Source organism: Lipomyces chichibuensis, assembly GCF_038497645.1.
Source record: "Lipomyces chichibuensis strain CBS 12929 unplaced genomic scaffold V1513scaffold_2, whole genome shotgun sequence".
Classification (NCBI taxonomy): domain Eukaryota; kingdom Fungi; phylum Ascomycota; class Lipomycetes; order Lipomycetales; family Lipomycetaceae; genus Lipomyces; species Lipomyces chichibuensis.
The window spans coordinates 630043-645643 of record NW_027117454.1 but is presented as its reverse complement, the minus strand read 5'-3'; the positions used below and the strand labels follow the sequence as shown (position 1 = coordinate 645643).

General features: G+C 44.9%; 5 protein-coding genes across 5 annotated transcripts; 1 reads left to right on the top strand and 4 right to left on the bottom strand.

Moving 5' to 3' along the window:
• Window positions 1-133: 133 nt before the first annotated feature.
• On the top strand, window positions 134-2341 carry V1513DRAFT_111385 (uncharacterized protein). Its single transcript, XM_066894124.1, has 5 exons — window positions 134-596; window positions 658-1183; window positions 1259-1847; window positions 1917-2056; window positions 2114-2341. Exons 1-5 carry the CDS (start codon window positions 332-334, stop codon window positions 2205-2207), a joined length of 1614 nt encoding a protein of 537 aa, XP_066756298.1. The 5' UTR covers window positions 134-331; the 3' UTR covers window positions 2208-2341.
• Window positions 2342-3466: 1125 nt separating this feature from the next.
• On the bottom strand, window positions 3467-4783 carry V1513DRAFT_111241 (uncharacterized protein). Its single transcript, XM_066894123.1, has 5 exons — window positions 4597-4783; window positions 4473-4502; window positions 4296-4411; window positions 3854-4192; window positions 3467-3795 (listed from the first exon to the last, which is right to left on the bottom strand). The coding sequence occupies exons 1-5, from the start codon at window positions 4618-4620 to the stop codon at window positions 3645-3647; spliced, it is 660 nt and encodes a 219-aa protein (XP_066756297.1). The 5' UTR covers window positions 4621-4783; the 3' UTR covers window positions 3467-3644.
• A 2382-nt stretch (window positions 4784-7165) lies between these two features.
• Window positions 7166-8750, bottom strand: V1513DRAFT_422787 (uncharacterized protein; the record flags this gene model as incomplete). Its single annotated transcript, XM_066895997.1, has 2 exons — window positions 7166-8616; window positions 8669-8750. The coding sequence occupies 2 exons, from the start codon at window positions 8748-8750 to the stop codon at window positions 7166-7168; spliced, it is 1533 nt and encodes a 510-aa protein (XP_066756296.1).
• Window positions 8751-9493: 743 nt separating this feature from the next.
• Window positions 9494-12430, bottom strand: V1513DRAFT_436677 (major facilitator superfamily domain-containing protein). The gene is made up of 5 exons (XM_066896815.1): window positions 12176-12430; window positions 11693-12119; window positions 11221-11616; window positions 11095-11170; window positions 9494-11044 (listed from the first exon to the last, which is right to left on the bottom strand). Exons 2-5 carry the CDS (start codon window positions 11958-11960, stop codon window positions 9649-9651), a joined length of 2136 nt encoding a protein of 711 aa, XP_066756295.1. The 5' UTR covers window positions 11961-12119; window positions 12176-12430; the 3' UTR covers window positions 9494-9648.
• V1513DRAFT_436676 (translation initiation factor SUI1) lies at window positions 12431-13587 on the bottom strand. Its single transcript, XM_066896814.1, has 2 exons — window positions 13360-13587; window positions 12431-13096 (listed from the first exon to the last, which is right to left on the bottom strand). Exons 1-2 carry the CDS (start codon window positions 13391-13393, stop codon window positions 12795-12797), a joined length of 336 nt encoding a protein of 111 aa, XP_066756294.1. The 5' UTR covers window positions 13394-13587; the 3' UTR covers window positions 12431-12794.
• Window positions 13588-15601: the final 2014 nt, after the last annotated feature.

Here is a 15601-nt window from a genome sequence, read left to right as displayed (position 1 = left end):
TGAGACCGAAGTACTAATAATTGATTGTGCAATACTCAATCGTTTACTAATGACAGTTCCCGGGTCAAGCGATGTCCCAATACCCTACCCCACAATAGTCCGACTGTTTAGATCATTCGATGTGACAACCGTATTCCAACCCTAAGCCCTGAAACCCTCCTGTGTTATGGCTGCCTTCACAGATGTCTGCAGAATAATCGCCACAATTTTTCTTTCATTGATCTTTGCTCTGCTTATTTCACTGCAACCTTGCGCTAAATAATTCGGTTCGTTGTGCCTTAGTTGCAATCAACAATAAGTATCCGTTAATTCTCTGAAACCCTGGAGCCAAATGTTAAGAAAACTTGGTTTCGGTGTCAGTACCAGTACAGCTCCACCGCATGACTCGCCACAGAGCAGCGATGTGGGAAGCCACGAACTGGATGTGTCGAATGTGGATACTGAGGAGATTGAACATTACGCGGAGACAACGGAGAAGTTCGTGAATGACATTCTCGAAAGGTTGATTCATCAAGGTTTCCTGATGTCTGCGGCTAAGGGTACAGTGGACGACAAGACTCTCAAGCGTATTAACGCCATACACGCAGCCATTGAAAGTACGGAAAAATCACCATCCTGTTTGCTTTATCGTCTATACTAACTATTAAACTTATATAGACCAAAAGGCGGATTTTGGCTGCGTTGGCGGGACGTTTGTGGATCCTGCCTTGGTCGAGAAGGCATTCGGAAATAAAAATTATTTGACGCTTGTATACAAGCTGAACCTCGCAGAAATCGCGTATCAGCTGTTCCGTATCAAGCCATACACAGATACGGCTCGCATTACTCTTCAGACTATTAGCCAAGTCTTCCCGGAATGTCTTGGTCTTGCCAAAGATGTATACAACGCGCAGTTCATTATCATTTTGGCGATTCAAGGATATGTTTTGACCCTTGTTGACCCAAGGTTGCTCAGGAAAATTAGTGACCCATTGAAGAGTTTCAATGATCTGTTAGAAGATGTTCCAATTGAAGTTGAAGGTGATATCAAGCGAGTTGATCTCGCTAGCAAAATATTGGGGTCAACGAAGGACAAGAAGAAGTTGGTTGATGAACTGAGCCGCGGATTTCCGTGGACCGAATTCATCGAACATGCTAATGAATGGATTTCTGTTACCATCACCATTCTTAACGGGCAACAATTGTACGTCTCCAGGTGATGGTTGTGATGTGTAACATTTATGTTTGCATTGGAATGATATTGACCTTTTGCATTTAGTCCTCCTGGATTGGCTATGGTTGCTGGAGTGGAAATGGTGGCTACTGAAATCGACGCCTCCGCTCCCCGAAGATCTTCTCGCAAGGCAAAAGGTAGAGGCGGGCAAACGCCGTTGGCCATGACGTCTGCGACAGGAGTGCGCCAAACAAGGTTGAAAAGAAGAGAGCCAGAGCCTCCGAGAGTTGTGGCCTCTAAGAGGAAGAAATATAATGAACGACAAAGAGATGCCGAAAAGCTTTCATTCTCTCCGGACAGTTCTCAAGCTGCTGCAGCGGCGCAAGACGTCATTACCGTTCAGTCCAGTCAACCTCCATCCGCAAGGCCAAAGCGATCTGTTAAATCTGGCCCTCCTGCGCCAAGCGATGAAGATCTCTATGAGGGCCCCGAGGCTGAAAATAATGACGAGCAGCAATTTGAATCTTCTGTTTCTACGCAACCAGGGACTCCCGCACCTTCAGAGACGCTCAAAGCCAAGAACTTGAGTCCAACAAAAAGCTGGGAGCATCCTAGACGGAAATGGAGCCCCGAAATGGAGGACGCACTTTTGGAAGCTATACGGAGATACGGTCGATGGACTGCTATTGAGAAGGTGAGAAGTCGCAGATGCTTCAGTTTGTGGTGGTCTTTGCCAACGCAGTGACTAATTGCGATCTAACAGAAAGTAATACAAGCTGTGGATAAAGCAAAAGCTGGTATTCCTTTGGACGCTGATCTATTTAAAGAACTGCTTTTGCTTGATGGCCTAAATCAGATGAACCTCAAGGACAAGGCTAGAAATATTAAGCACAATATGATATTGTAAGTCTTAATGTGTCGGTTAGTGTGCATACTGAATATTAATCGAAATCTCTGCAGTCAAGGAAAGATAATTCCGCTCTTTTTGAAAAATATTACTGTCTCGAAAAAAGTCGTCGGAGACAGAGTTCCAGTGTATGAGGACGAAGTTTAAGGGACTAGTGAATAACTAGTACATGCCTGAGATACTTTAAGTTCATCGACAGAGGATCCCAGGTTATGTGTTGTAAGATATGAAAGCGGGTCTTATTTTTGGTGAAGTGTGGCTAGGGGTATTCGTATATTAGTTTCAGGGTTTGCAATAAGTTATAATAAGTGAAGATTTTTTGTAATTTCTAGTGATTAGAAATTCAGAAGTTGTTACGTGTATACTAATAGTAATATCTTGCGATCGTTACTATATATTTAGGCTTGGATTCTAATGTCTTGCAGTACTGCCATGAACGTCGTCTCTGTACTCCGCCTTAGCCCAATCAGTTCTAACATCCCGTTATCCAGACCTCGTCCAAGTGTATCTAATTTCTCCTGTCTAACGACTAGCATCAATCAGCGGGTCAATGGTATTATTATTAGCATATTTACGCTCATCGAAATTAATAATCGCGTGGCGCGGCCCTTAGCGGCCGGAGCGCAACAGCAGCAGAACGGACCAGGGACGTCGCCAAGCCAACGATGTACTTAGATCAGGCGCAATTCAGATAGAGTTAGGTTGTAAGTACCGTATGGGAGTGAGGAAGATTGTTGGAACCTAAATATATGGCATAGTTAAGCTTGATAGAGGGAAAAATTGTGGTGTTTGTCTGTATTTAAGGCGTGGTTCCGGTTCGCACAAGGAAGTGATGAGAAGAAATATGAGAAACGCCGAGTAGTGCGGGCTGACATCGCTTTAGTACTGGCACCATGTAGGGGCAAAATGCTAGACTGAAGGCAAGCGGGTTCTACTACTGCAGGTAAATGTTTGCCTGTGTGTGAACATACCTTCGTACTAAAGTCCTCACAAATTTGGACCTGTGGCCGCCTGCTCTCATGTATCGTGAGAAAGCCAACTTGACTAGCTTGGGCTTAAATCTATGGGCAGGTTCGTCGCGGCCCAGAAGTACGCTGTGCCCAAGTATATTGTTGGAATATTATGGAAGGCATCCACCTTTTCGCTTTGTCTCTGGATTAGCGTGCTTCATTCCAGCATATAACAATGCCTGCCAGGCAGTCTCTGTACTGCATCCATACGGTCGACGTAAATGTCTTTAGGCTGCCCGCTTCGGTGACGCCATCGTTGTTGACCATCCTCGAGGACCACTGGCGGACGATGCATCTTCAGTCTTCCTAAACGCCCTTAGCGAGACAGGTGGAGGCTGGTTGTATAAGCGCGTCGACCGGACAAGAGTATGCAGGTTGTGCGAGAGTAGATTTATTCAAATGATAAGATCAACTATTGTTCTATTACAATGTACTGGCCGACAAGCATGGGTTTCTGCAAGTAGAATATCAGCGAACTATTACGGAAATGCCATCATGTTTTGAATTCTAATAAAAATTTCGTCTCCGAAGTCATATCTCATCATTGTCCACTAAGTTTAAGATGGCGGGTTGCTTAGTCTCTTCCCAAGAAACCAACACCACTCTCGTAGCATTCATAGATAAATCTGCTAACGACGAGGTCTTCGTCGTCCAAACGTTTGAACATCTCTATAAATTTGGCACCAGCTCTGTGCGTAATGTCCCAAGCGGGACGGTCAACGTATCTTCCAATAAGAGTTAGCATCTTATAATCTTCAAATCAGATCGTAAAAGTAAACATACCTCTCGAAGATCATGAACTTGTCTGGATTGTCAATCGACTTGGCGTAGTAGTAGCTGAAGCAGCCATCCTCCTCCTCCCAAACATCCTTGGCGATCTCGTTCAAATAGCCGAGTACCTTCTCACGGGTGCCTGGCTTGACAACGAAGTAAACTTGCAAAACAAAGACATTGGGTGCTTGGAGACTGCTGAAGTTGGGACGAGTCAAGAAACCGATGTCGGCAGGCTCAAAAAACTCGAGGTCGAACGGCTTCTCAGATACGGCAGTCGCAGCATCTACAAAAGTCTTGAAAGGACCAGACTGCATGTGAACAGTCTCGAGATTCTCCTTGCTTTCGTAGCTATATTATCGCGAAAATTAGTATAAGACCTGCTCTGCAACTGATACGGCGGCGATTCGCAATTGACAGTGTAACTCAATTGACAGATAAATTGTATACTTACAGCTCGATACCGAGGAGAGTGTTCACCTCCTCCTCCGGCTTGAAGAAGTAGTACGCAGAAGTGGTCAACTCCTCGTTCTTCACATAGTCACTCTCCGGCTTCAAGCTCTCGATGAGCTTCATTGTATAGGTTAGTCAATTCTGCCGCTCCTCCCATATCAATTATAATACAACTTACAGCATCAAGCTGACCGGGTTTGGCAAAAAGCTAGATGTCAAAATGCAATTAACTCTCGATCTCCTGTCAGTCCGAGATAAATATTGTCGCGATCTGCCAGACTATGGTGGACCACTTCACATACCTTGGCAATAGCGACGATCGGCATTTTCAAATTCAACTTTGTATTCAGCTCGTAAATACGGGGTTCATGGAGCTGGCTTTATTAACTACAGCAGGAAACGTGGGGGGGCTTAAGTCACTTGTCGTGCGGAGATAGCTAAGCCGGTTCAGGAATTACAATCTGAACCCTACAGGTTATCAAATATGGGCAATCATAATATCAAAAATTCCCTCGAAAAGTTTCGAAATATCAAAAATGCTCCTTTTGCCCGTACCCTGGGCATCTCCCAACGACACGTTGTGTCTCGCGCGTTCTGAGGTATTCAAACTTCAGCACTAAAGATCCAAGCTAATCCACATTGGTCAAACAGATTGACTTACCCTCTTGTAAAACGATATTGCTACCTTGAACACAAACTGCCTTAATGTATAGAAAATACAATTATTTCGCTACGAAACAACTAATTATAACGAAAGAAACTCTAAGGAAAATGAAAGCAGAAAGAAACGCAGCAAGCTGTAAACGGTCTAAGGAGACGGGTAACCAACGACACGACGTCGTCAAAATATTACCTCTTACAACCGAGAATACTAACATATATTACCTAACTTATAGGCTCGGTACAAGTTTTAGAACTGTGGGGCATCCGTTGTGACATCGTCCGCAGATATTTGTCTTTCGTGTGACAAATCTCATTAGTGATATCCCTCGTCTTATGGGGACGGCGTGAGGTCGACTGGTGTGGTCGGTGCAGCATAAAACGGCTATGTCCCTTTGATTCAAATTGACTGTGGATGCCATACTAATGAAGGCTTCTACATTGGACTTGTTGTCGACAAAATCGCACATGTTTAATCGAGTAAAAATGATAGACGCAAAGCATGAGCGCAACGTACTCCACGATAGCTCCATTGACGACACGGACAAGTCCATACATCTAGGCGAACGGGGAAGCATTCGTTCTGCATAGTTCTGGCATCATACTCATCAACATTCGCAGGTATGGCAATATATTGTCTTGCAAGTGAAACCGACTTGGCAAGTTCTCTAGCTGCAATTTCAGTATTTTCTTTCCTTCCTGTTCCAATGTTTGGATCTCCTCGTGACGCTTTACCCTTGCAAGCATCATCTGCGGCCGGATACGTTCTACCATGGACAATACTGCATCTCACGAGCCTACAAAATCCAGCTGTTGAAGCTGTCAGCGATGTTAGAAGTCCGATGACCATAGCGCACGCCAGGGAAGTAGCTGTCTGCCCAGTGCTCTGGCTCGTTCCTCATCAACCACTGAGGTCCTTCAGCAGGCATGGAAGCAACATCTTTTATTCTGGTAGGTCGTGAAGCGGCCATGAAAACCAAATTCGCGATATCAACGTCTTTGACTACCGTTTTGAAGTCTTCTTGGAGATGTCAAATAAGTCTAATTTAGCTTTAATTAATCTAAGTTAACTAAAATATAATTATTTTTATAACCTTAACCGGAATTAAACCGGTATTTTCAGGATGAAGCACTGAAGGCAGTAGGCCTGGTGAGGGCTTCGGGAAAACTTTCCTCGACAGCATCGATTGACCCTGATGACGCATAGGTCAGCTTATGAGAAACTGGACTATTCTACTTTCAAAGTTAGCTACCTTTTTTACTGTCCGAAATGATTGTCAGAGAAAAAATATTGAAGTCTGTCATCAGAGAAATTTGGAAGGTGCTCCAGTGTTAACATTATCTTAGAAAATTAAGTTTCGGATGAGATTCGGGTACAAGCAACGGAGACTAGATACCCAGGGTACGGGCAAAAAGTTAGATTTTGATATTTCGAGGGAATTTTTGATATTATCCCTAGCAAATAATAATCAGCCATTTGTAGTGATTTACCGACATCCCGGAACCCCCACAGGACCTGCAACCGGCGGTGGTTCACGGGCCCAAACATCCATTCCGCCGGGCAAAAGCAACGGCCATCGCACCTTTTCACCGAGTGGAGTGCGACATATGCAGGCTAATATCGGAGACCGTACAGCAGGAATAAACGTAATGCAGAGAATATTATGGCATAAAGAGAAACCTTGAGCCTGAAAACTATTTCAACTAAGTTGTCTCGTTTTGATGATCCAGCTTTCGAAATATGTCACGGTGACCGATATGGTTATCTTCGCGATCCCACCAACTGAGCGCTGTCAATCGGCTACCATAGAACGTGCTACAGAATATAATTTAATATAAGATATGGTATAATCGGGAGTGAACTAACCAATAAACCATACAGAACAAGCGTAACATCAGTCAAGTAGGGATAACAAATAATAGCAATAACTGAGCCCACGCCATTATGTATCTTTGAAATCAACAAAAACCCAGCTAAATATATAAATAACAAGCAAATTCAAACGACTTGAAAACCAATGCACAACACCAATCCGTGATAGCCTGAAACACAAACGCTAAAATAAATCAAAAGATGATACTCTATAACGTCTGAATCAACGAATGATCCAGGCCAGTTTCCATTCTTTCAAAGATTTGCATCTTCGTCAGTCGCTCGCCTTCGATCCAAACACGTTACAGTCCCTCTCCTATACATGTCTAACGCGACTCTCACTTAAGCTCTACCTGATAACGCCATCTACCCTCATGAAGACCCTTGGCAGTATCTTCCAGAAGGATCTGTCGGCGGTTGTTGACATACGCAGTTTTGTCCATGACAGTAACTTTCAAGCCAGCAAGTTCCTGGATTGGCTTCTCGAAAAGCTCTGATAATTGCTCAACGGCCATTTCGAGATCCTTCTGGTTGTCTTCAAACAAATGCGTCTGGTTATTCTGCTCGAGATAGAATGCGAAGGCATAAGTCCACTTAAGGGTCTGTCGGCACTGCTGTAACACTGCAGATGCTTGAGCTAAATACTGAACCTCGATCCATGACATGCCTGATGTAGATTGCAGCTGAGTCATTTTTTTCTCGGTACGGAGATACAAATCCTTATCGAGCTTAGCCGACTGCTCATGATTCGCGTAACGGTTGTAATAGTGCAAGTATCGCTCTAATGAAGCACGCGATTTGGCCTGATTGTCACGCGCCTCAACTCCAGATTTCTCATCGTACCGCGAGCAGTTATACCACGACGTACCGTGCTCCGCCCAAGAGCCGATGCAGATCCAGCAGAACTCATATTTACATTTCCGGCAGGTCATGTGGTTACATCCGCCGTTCTTCTCGATTGTCGCCATGCATTTTGGGCATTCTTTGGTATTCGCTGAAATCCAATTCGCTGTTTCCGAATCATCTTCGCACTTCTTAATCCATTTCTTGACAAGAACGCAGATACACGGCTGATGATCAGACAAGCCGCATCCAAAGCAGAATCGGTGACCGCAGGCGCACTGAACAGTGGGCACGACCGTCTTAAGATCCTTCGCCGACACGTCATCACACCTGATCGCGTATTCGCAGTTCGGTGCCGGACACCACCGAAGGTGTTCATGGTCTTGTACAAAAGTCCGGTTTAAAAGAGTGAGATACCGTTTGTAGACCCGATCTTCAACGATGAGCTTAATAGCCTCATTGTTGACAACTAGGGAACATGAATCGCCTGGACACTGTATATTCCGCGACTCTCCCTCATCCACAATCTTTTGTGTAAGGTATTGCTTATAACAATCAAAACAAAATCTGTGGTCGCACTCCAATGCGAACGTCTTGAGACCTTGCCGATCCTCGCAGCAAATATCGCACATGAATCCATCAATCGTCATAATTTTGTATTCTTTCTTATTGCTGTCGTCATCGGCTGAAATTCCAGCCTTCTTCAAGACGCCTTCCGGATCCTCTGTATACTGTTCAAGGAGTCGGTCATTGTTCCACTTGAAATAGAGTAACAGCACCATGACACTCTCCCGCGAGAGACCTAGAATACCGGCGACCTGACCGATCTGCGAATCTTGTCGTTGTTGAATGTCAGCTGTAGAAAGGACCTCATGCTCGACTTCGTATGCTTTCAGCTTTGTACTTTCAGGCTTGACTTCCTCAAAACCCTCATTGTCGCCATAATCTAGATTACGTCAGCACAACAATTACCGGACCAAGCTCATAGGGATAGTTACCAGAACCACCAAAGCTCTCGTCATCAAAATCAAATTCAGATCCCTGGTCATAATCATCGAAGTCGTCGCTCGCGTCACTCATGCTTGTATCGCGTCTCAGCTTCTTGCTTGGGGGCTGCTCCGGGTGGTCTGAAAGGCCGCTTATTTGCTTTTCGGTCGTCACTATAGGGGTCTGCACGACTCCAATGATAGATGTTCTTGAAGGCGACCCCGAACCAGCGCTGGTCCTACCTCGTCGTGGAATTTTGGCTCTTGGATATACCCCTGTGAACACCGGACTAAGCAGCGATCACGCACGGCCCAGTCCAGTGAACAGCAAAAGTTTCGCGTGAAAGAAATGCAAATACGATTTGCAAGAGATCAATACAGCTCTATACTTTTGGCTCTGTATAGTACCGATAACTGAAACTGGTGAAGCCGTAGAAACGGTGATAACGCCCGTGGCCGATCTCACGGTCCCCTAAATCAAATTCCACGGCTCGGGTCACCTGACCGCTTTATACCTAAATGAAAAAGGGCTAATATGCGAATGCAAACTATGCAATTTAAGGGTATAATGTCGGCGTGCTATTCAGTTAGTCGACTCAGGGCTGTGTAAATATAATGTGTCGTTGGGTATAACGCAGCCGTACCCGGATGATGGCAACGGTGTAGATTGTCAAGGCGTCGAGAGGTGAACAGCGGCGGAAGGGGCCAGACGCGGTAACTTATAATCCGGGTAAGCTAGTCATGTGAGTGATGAACCGGGTAAAAGACTCTAGTTGCCAACGCATTTGGTAAGTTAGAGTATCGCTGAAACTGATGCGCATAGTCATCGATGTCGGATATGCCAGTTTTATACCTGATATATATTAAAAATACAGATAACGCCAATACACCTAATCACCTATGAAATAAACCCATAAAAGAGACCAAACAGCTATAGCAAACTCCTTAAACTTCTTATCGGCCAAAATATGTACAAATGAGGAGAACGACCATTAATTCTCCTGCATCACATCGCTACGCGACATCGTCACACCCACACAGGCACCGAGAGCGTCTTCCTCCTCGTCTGACGACAGCATCAAAACAGCGTCGCCATCAACGGTGCGACGAGCATTACTACCAATAACGATCGGTATATCCGTTTGACCGGACTGATAGTCAGATACGTCATGACTCACGTTGCCGTATGAGTGCATGTTTTGGGCTCGGGATTCTGTCAAAAGCTTGCTGAGCTCTTCTAAATTGTACTCCCTCATAAAGCAGCTCGCAATAGCACATGGAAGAGTGACCGCGACCGCAATCCATATAAGTAATGCCATGACGTCTTTGTAGGCGTGGATAATGGCCTGCCGTTCTAGACTATCGAGATCAGGGAACATTCGGCGTGCATAGCCAAAGTCTGCATAAATGTCGGGTACCTGATCCAATATTGGCTCAGGAACGTACTTGATGAGTAGTTTTGGTAGCAGAGAAGTCCAAATGGCTCCCGAAATTGCAGCCCCAACAGCTGAGCCCAGTGAAAATACGGTAAGGAACAGTGCAGTGGCAACAGCCACGTCAGACTGATTGCAGGAAGCTTGAACGCCGACTTGAGACGCTAACGAGAGCATCCCACCACCAACTCCTGCTAATGCTTGAGATAAGGCAACAATAGCGGTGAGTGATGTTGGTAACCGCGAAAACTGCATCGAGAAAATACTCAACTGGTAGATAGGAATTCCAATTAACAGCCACTGCTTGTAGCGTGACGAATGCTTCATTAGGAATGAAGCTAGAATTCCCGAAATAGTAGCCGCAAACGAAAAAATTAGAACAATTTTGCCAGCGCTATCAGTATTCGTGTCCCGCGAGACCATAAGATAACTAAAAAAATATGGCTGAAAAATATTGTATGCCATGTTGTAAAAAAATATCGTAACGCAGCCACAGCGAACAGTGCGATTCTTGAGTACCCGCAGACTCAAAAGCGGTTTTCGATGTGAATGATCATGAGAACTCGCATCAGCGGCTGCACCAACTCGTATTTCCCAACATACAAAAATAATTAAGAAGACAGTGCCAGCCGCCAACATACCAGGAATTCGAGGATCGTGCCAGTGCATCGCCAAAGTACTCGACAGTGTCAAGGGAATCAGCACTAATGCACAACCTGCAGAAAGAAGTAAGATGCCGACAATATCTAATGCGCTTGACATTGAGCGTAAAACAGATATCGCGGACTTGCCAACCCACGAATATTTGGTGACCAAGCCCAAACGACGAGCCCTTCTCTGGTTTTGGAAGAGAGTAACTAAGAGGGGAGAGGCTGATAATGGCAGTAGCAGGACCCAAATACCATAACCAGCCCGCCACGAGAAATGTTCAGTTGCAAAATCTGCGAGCCAAGGACTACAACTTATTAGTAGACTGTGCTTGGTCTCCATAGCTGATTAACCTACCCCATCCACACGGTAACAAGGAAAGGCGTATCTGGCAGGACTGAAAACAATGCCCTGTTCAACAAGTCGGTTGTGTCTGTATTAAGTCAGTTGAATGGTGACTGTGCGCGGGCATAAATAACTCACCAGCAACAAAAATTTGCTGGAGAACAAGTAAACCAGTCGTTCCACTGGCCGAGAATATCTGCGCGCTAGCATACGATGTGACACCTCCAGCAAGACACATTTGGAGGTAGCCGATCGCAATGAATCCTAGAGCAAGTACAAATGCTTCTAATCTCCCGAACGTGTTGGCGATCTTCGCCATTGGAGCGTTTACCACAGCGAACAAGATCCCTTGTACGACTTGCACAGTGGCAACCAGTGAATGAACATGAAATTCACTTGTTGCAAATGGAGTCAAAAGTGAAGTCACTTGTGCGCCCAGTGACGTTATGAAGGCAACAAGAAATAGACCACAGTAAGCAAGATGCAGTCCGCGACGAGTCCATGTATGGGTGAGAATCTCGGCTTTCTGTACGCCTAACAAGCAGTCAGTGTCGTCCGCGCCAATCGGCAGTAACACTATCACCACAGACCAATTTCAAGATCAACATACCAATTTCAACATCTTCCGGATCACCGTTTCCATTGTCGTTCTCGTCATTTAATACTAAGTGAGGTACGCCTACGGAAATTTCGGCGCCAGATATTAACGGCGAGGACGCCCTGTGACAATCTGCTCCAGTACTTTCATAATCGCCCTGATGTAGGGATGACAGCGGCGTTTGCGATTTCGATTTGGATCTATTGATCTGCTCGCTCGAACCTCTAATGTTGTTACGCGACAGTCTCCTAGACTCCCGGTCCAGAGTCGGCGAACTCATAATTCCTCATTAATTTATATGTGCTATTGTACAATAGACAAAATTGCCATTGACGAACCTGCGTGTTAGTAAATTGGCAAATATTAATATACTCCTTTGGGATCCGCCACATGACTAAAGTTCTCAAAGAGATTTGGAACGTGTGCGTTTCCGATGAGTCTCCAAACTCTATTAGTCCAGACAACCCAACTAAAGCAAAGCACCAACCTACGCACCTCCTGCGCAACGTGTACGAGAACACCTTCCAGAGATATGTAATCTAGCAGTACGCGAAATAGATCAATAAATGTGCATAAATTAAAAATGTGTTCAACGGCAGTACATTGCTGTGGCCCACACGATCTGAATAAACGCCAATACTCCATAAGTTGCTATTAATACCGTGAATAAAGTGTCGCAACTGGATGTCTACAGAGTTTACTGTCACCTTTCCAGAAAACTACATGGAAAAAAAGGTAACTGGACAACGACAAAGGAGCAGACAATATAAGTAAATTACTGTAACCATACCCAGAAAACCTTAAACGCACATACAATTTGTGTGCATATGAAAACAAGTCAATATAACTCACTGATGGATACACCATCATATACTAATACAGCCTGTTAATCGATAGCCTATACTAAAATTCCGAACTAAACACAATATATCCTAAGACAAAACACGCACACAATGCAAATGAATATGCTTTCCGCCACTGCACAACGATTTGAAAAGCACCTATTACCGTCATGGGTTGCATATACCAGGACGAAACTGCACATCATCCACATCGATAGCCTTGCTGCCGCAGCTGTGACTGATAGCTGGCTGGGCGAAGCCGCGGCTGGCGCTCAAAATCCGTGGATTTTGACGTTCTTCTTCATGATACCGAGCTGGGTGCAGAGAAAATCCATCACCTTGACACGCTGGTCACCCTGGAGCTGAATAACTTCACCTAGCTCGTCATCTTTAACAATAGTACCATTGCAGGCGAAATCCTTCTTGAGTGCTCTTAGGATTCGTTTCTGGTCATATTCGACAGGAAGACCCTGGACTGTCGTAAGGGTCTTGCGACCGTTACGTTGCTGAATCCGAATGTGGATGTAATTTGTCGGCTGACTGATATCGTCGTCACCAGTATCGGCGAAAGGATCTAGTCATTAGTTAGCAATTAGATCATTTATTGGCATATTATTTTTGTGGTGTAGTTGTGGCGACAATGGTCTGAGCATGGGATTCCAAGTGGCGTCCAGCCCGAATCCTAATATGGACATCGGAAATTAACTAACAAGACAGATCTCGCCAGTGATGAATGAACATACAATCCAGGATATGCCTGTCTGGAGTGTTTGAGCGCGTATGTATACCTGGAAAACCACGCCGCCAGTATTACCACCAAAAAATACCGTTACTCACCAAAAGTCTTTAGATTCTCGATGGACGTAGACATAAACTAGATACGCTGCTGATTAACCTAAGTGGTCAACTGGTTGATTAAGGAAAGATAGGGAGGTAGTTAAACTGAGAAAAAACTAAGGGCTGATCGTTGGCTTGCTCTTGCAGTTGGTAAAAAGTCGTGAAGTGAAGGTTGATCAGTGACAGAAACGTGAGAAGGTGGGTGGGCGTGCGACTGATTTTTATTCGTGTCATGCGTTTGTCTGGCAAAACTCCCCCCCCCCTTCTGTAAAATATACTAGGCCGGGTAAATATCGGTGCCAAAAGCCAACGCCACTTGCTGGGGCAGCTGGAGGTCAGAAAATAGTATGACCAGGGAAATGTCGCTCACAACGTTAAATAAAACAAGATCATACCACGAGGTCTAGAAGCTGCCAATAAGCAGTGCTTTCAATCTAAATATACTAGTATATCTCGTAACCAGTGGGAACTGGTTGACAAGCCAGCATGTTTGTGGTAAAACTGTAATGTTGAGACAGTTATGGCTCATTGGTCAATATATGCTCTAGATTTCCAACTGCATTTATGGCATATCAATGCAGAAAAACTTAAAGCTATGCATGAATACCTTGCTCGTGACGTCCGATGATGCTGGACAACAGTCGACCGTAAAACTGCCGGCTATTGGTGGACAACGCCAATGTGGGTTCGGGTTTTGCCATTGGCATCGTAAGGTCATTATGATATTATCTCATCTAGAAGTTACCTGACAGACAATTAATTCTATGCCGTTTATGATTACAAATTTAAAAGGCGGACCTCATTCTAGTAATTTGAGCTATAAAGAAGTTTTGATCTGTACAGGACGAGCCTCATATAATATTGATCCGAATGACATACAACGTATCATGTATATTTTGAAGTGTCCAACTGTTGTATCAAAGCCGAATGCGAGAAAATTACGCAAAGAATCGCCCAATTGTTACCAGTTAGGAACATGCACAGCGTATTTCTCGAACTCATAGTAATGTATGCGCCGGAGGCGAGTTGTAGAGATATCGATGACGAGTTCCAGCGCCTTATCCCCGGCGACACAGCCGCGTGGCTTAGCTTCAAATAACTGCATAGTTTACACATTTGTTCAGGACTCAAATGCGTAGTTTTAATATTATATATGCAATAAGTGTCACCTGACACAGTGTCGGAGCTGAGCCGAAAACAGTTGTGCTCCGTGGCTGATGTATGTGTGGCATGGAGCGCGTCTGGGTCCTACGAGATGACGTATGCACCAGCAGAGCAGCGACATCCTTCGCAATATAAAGCCATCGCTCTTCCGCTCATTTCCATTTACGCATTGCAAAACACTTTCCTACTTGGCTCTCTGACAAAATGCCACACGGACATCACGGAGGACATCACGGAGGACATCACGGAGGACATCATGGCGGCTTCCACCATGGTCATGGATTCCACGGCCATGGCCACCATGGCCCTCGTTTCGGATTTGGTCCAACTGTTGTCGTCGCCCCTAGGCCCTATGGCCCTGTTGCTTACGCGCCCGGTGGCGGTTATGGATACTATGGATCAGTCGCTCCAGGATACGTCAGACCGGCGTATACGTCTTACTCTCCCGGGTGCTTTTTCTGCCTATGATTGACCCAAAATGGGGCAGGGTAGCAGCAGTCATGGATATGTGCACACGCGCACACATGCGAAGCCCTTACTTAGCGATGCCACGAGGCACCGTCATTCATCTCCATTTCCAGCCACGTTTGCAATGATTGCATTATTGGCACTGACTGACACCTCTCAACAGAGGGCAAATATTCCATAGTTCACGATTTGTGGACGTCGCTTTATTACAAGGATGGCATTACAAAGTACATGGAGATTATGAAATTGCATGGATTCTATGATGGAGCGGGTACATAAACAAATAACTTGTATTATGTTTGATGATCATATATTAGTTTAGAGCGATTAATCACGTTGTATTGTTAAAATTAATTTATATCATATAAATTACTAATGTCAGCGTCCATAAGATCTTCTGTCGATAACATGTAATGGAGCATTTCAGGTACAGACAAGCACGCGCTGCTGATACCAACCACAGCAATCTTGATAAAAAAAGTAAATTGCAGCACCTACGATTCCAGCGTGGTCTCCCACCGCAGTACTAAGTAGGCCCAAAGAAGTTTAACTGGTGTTGATCGGACGGGGAACTGTGTTTTCTTCTTGGTATGGCCGCAACTGTTATGAT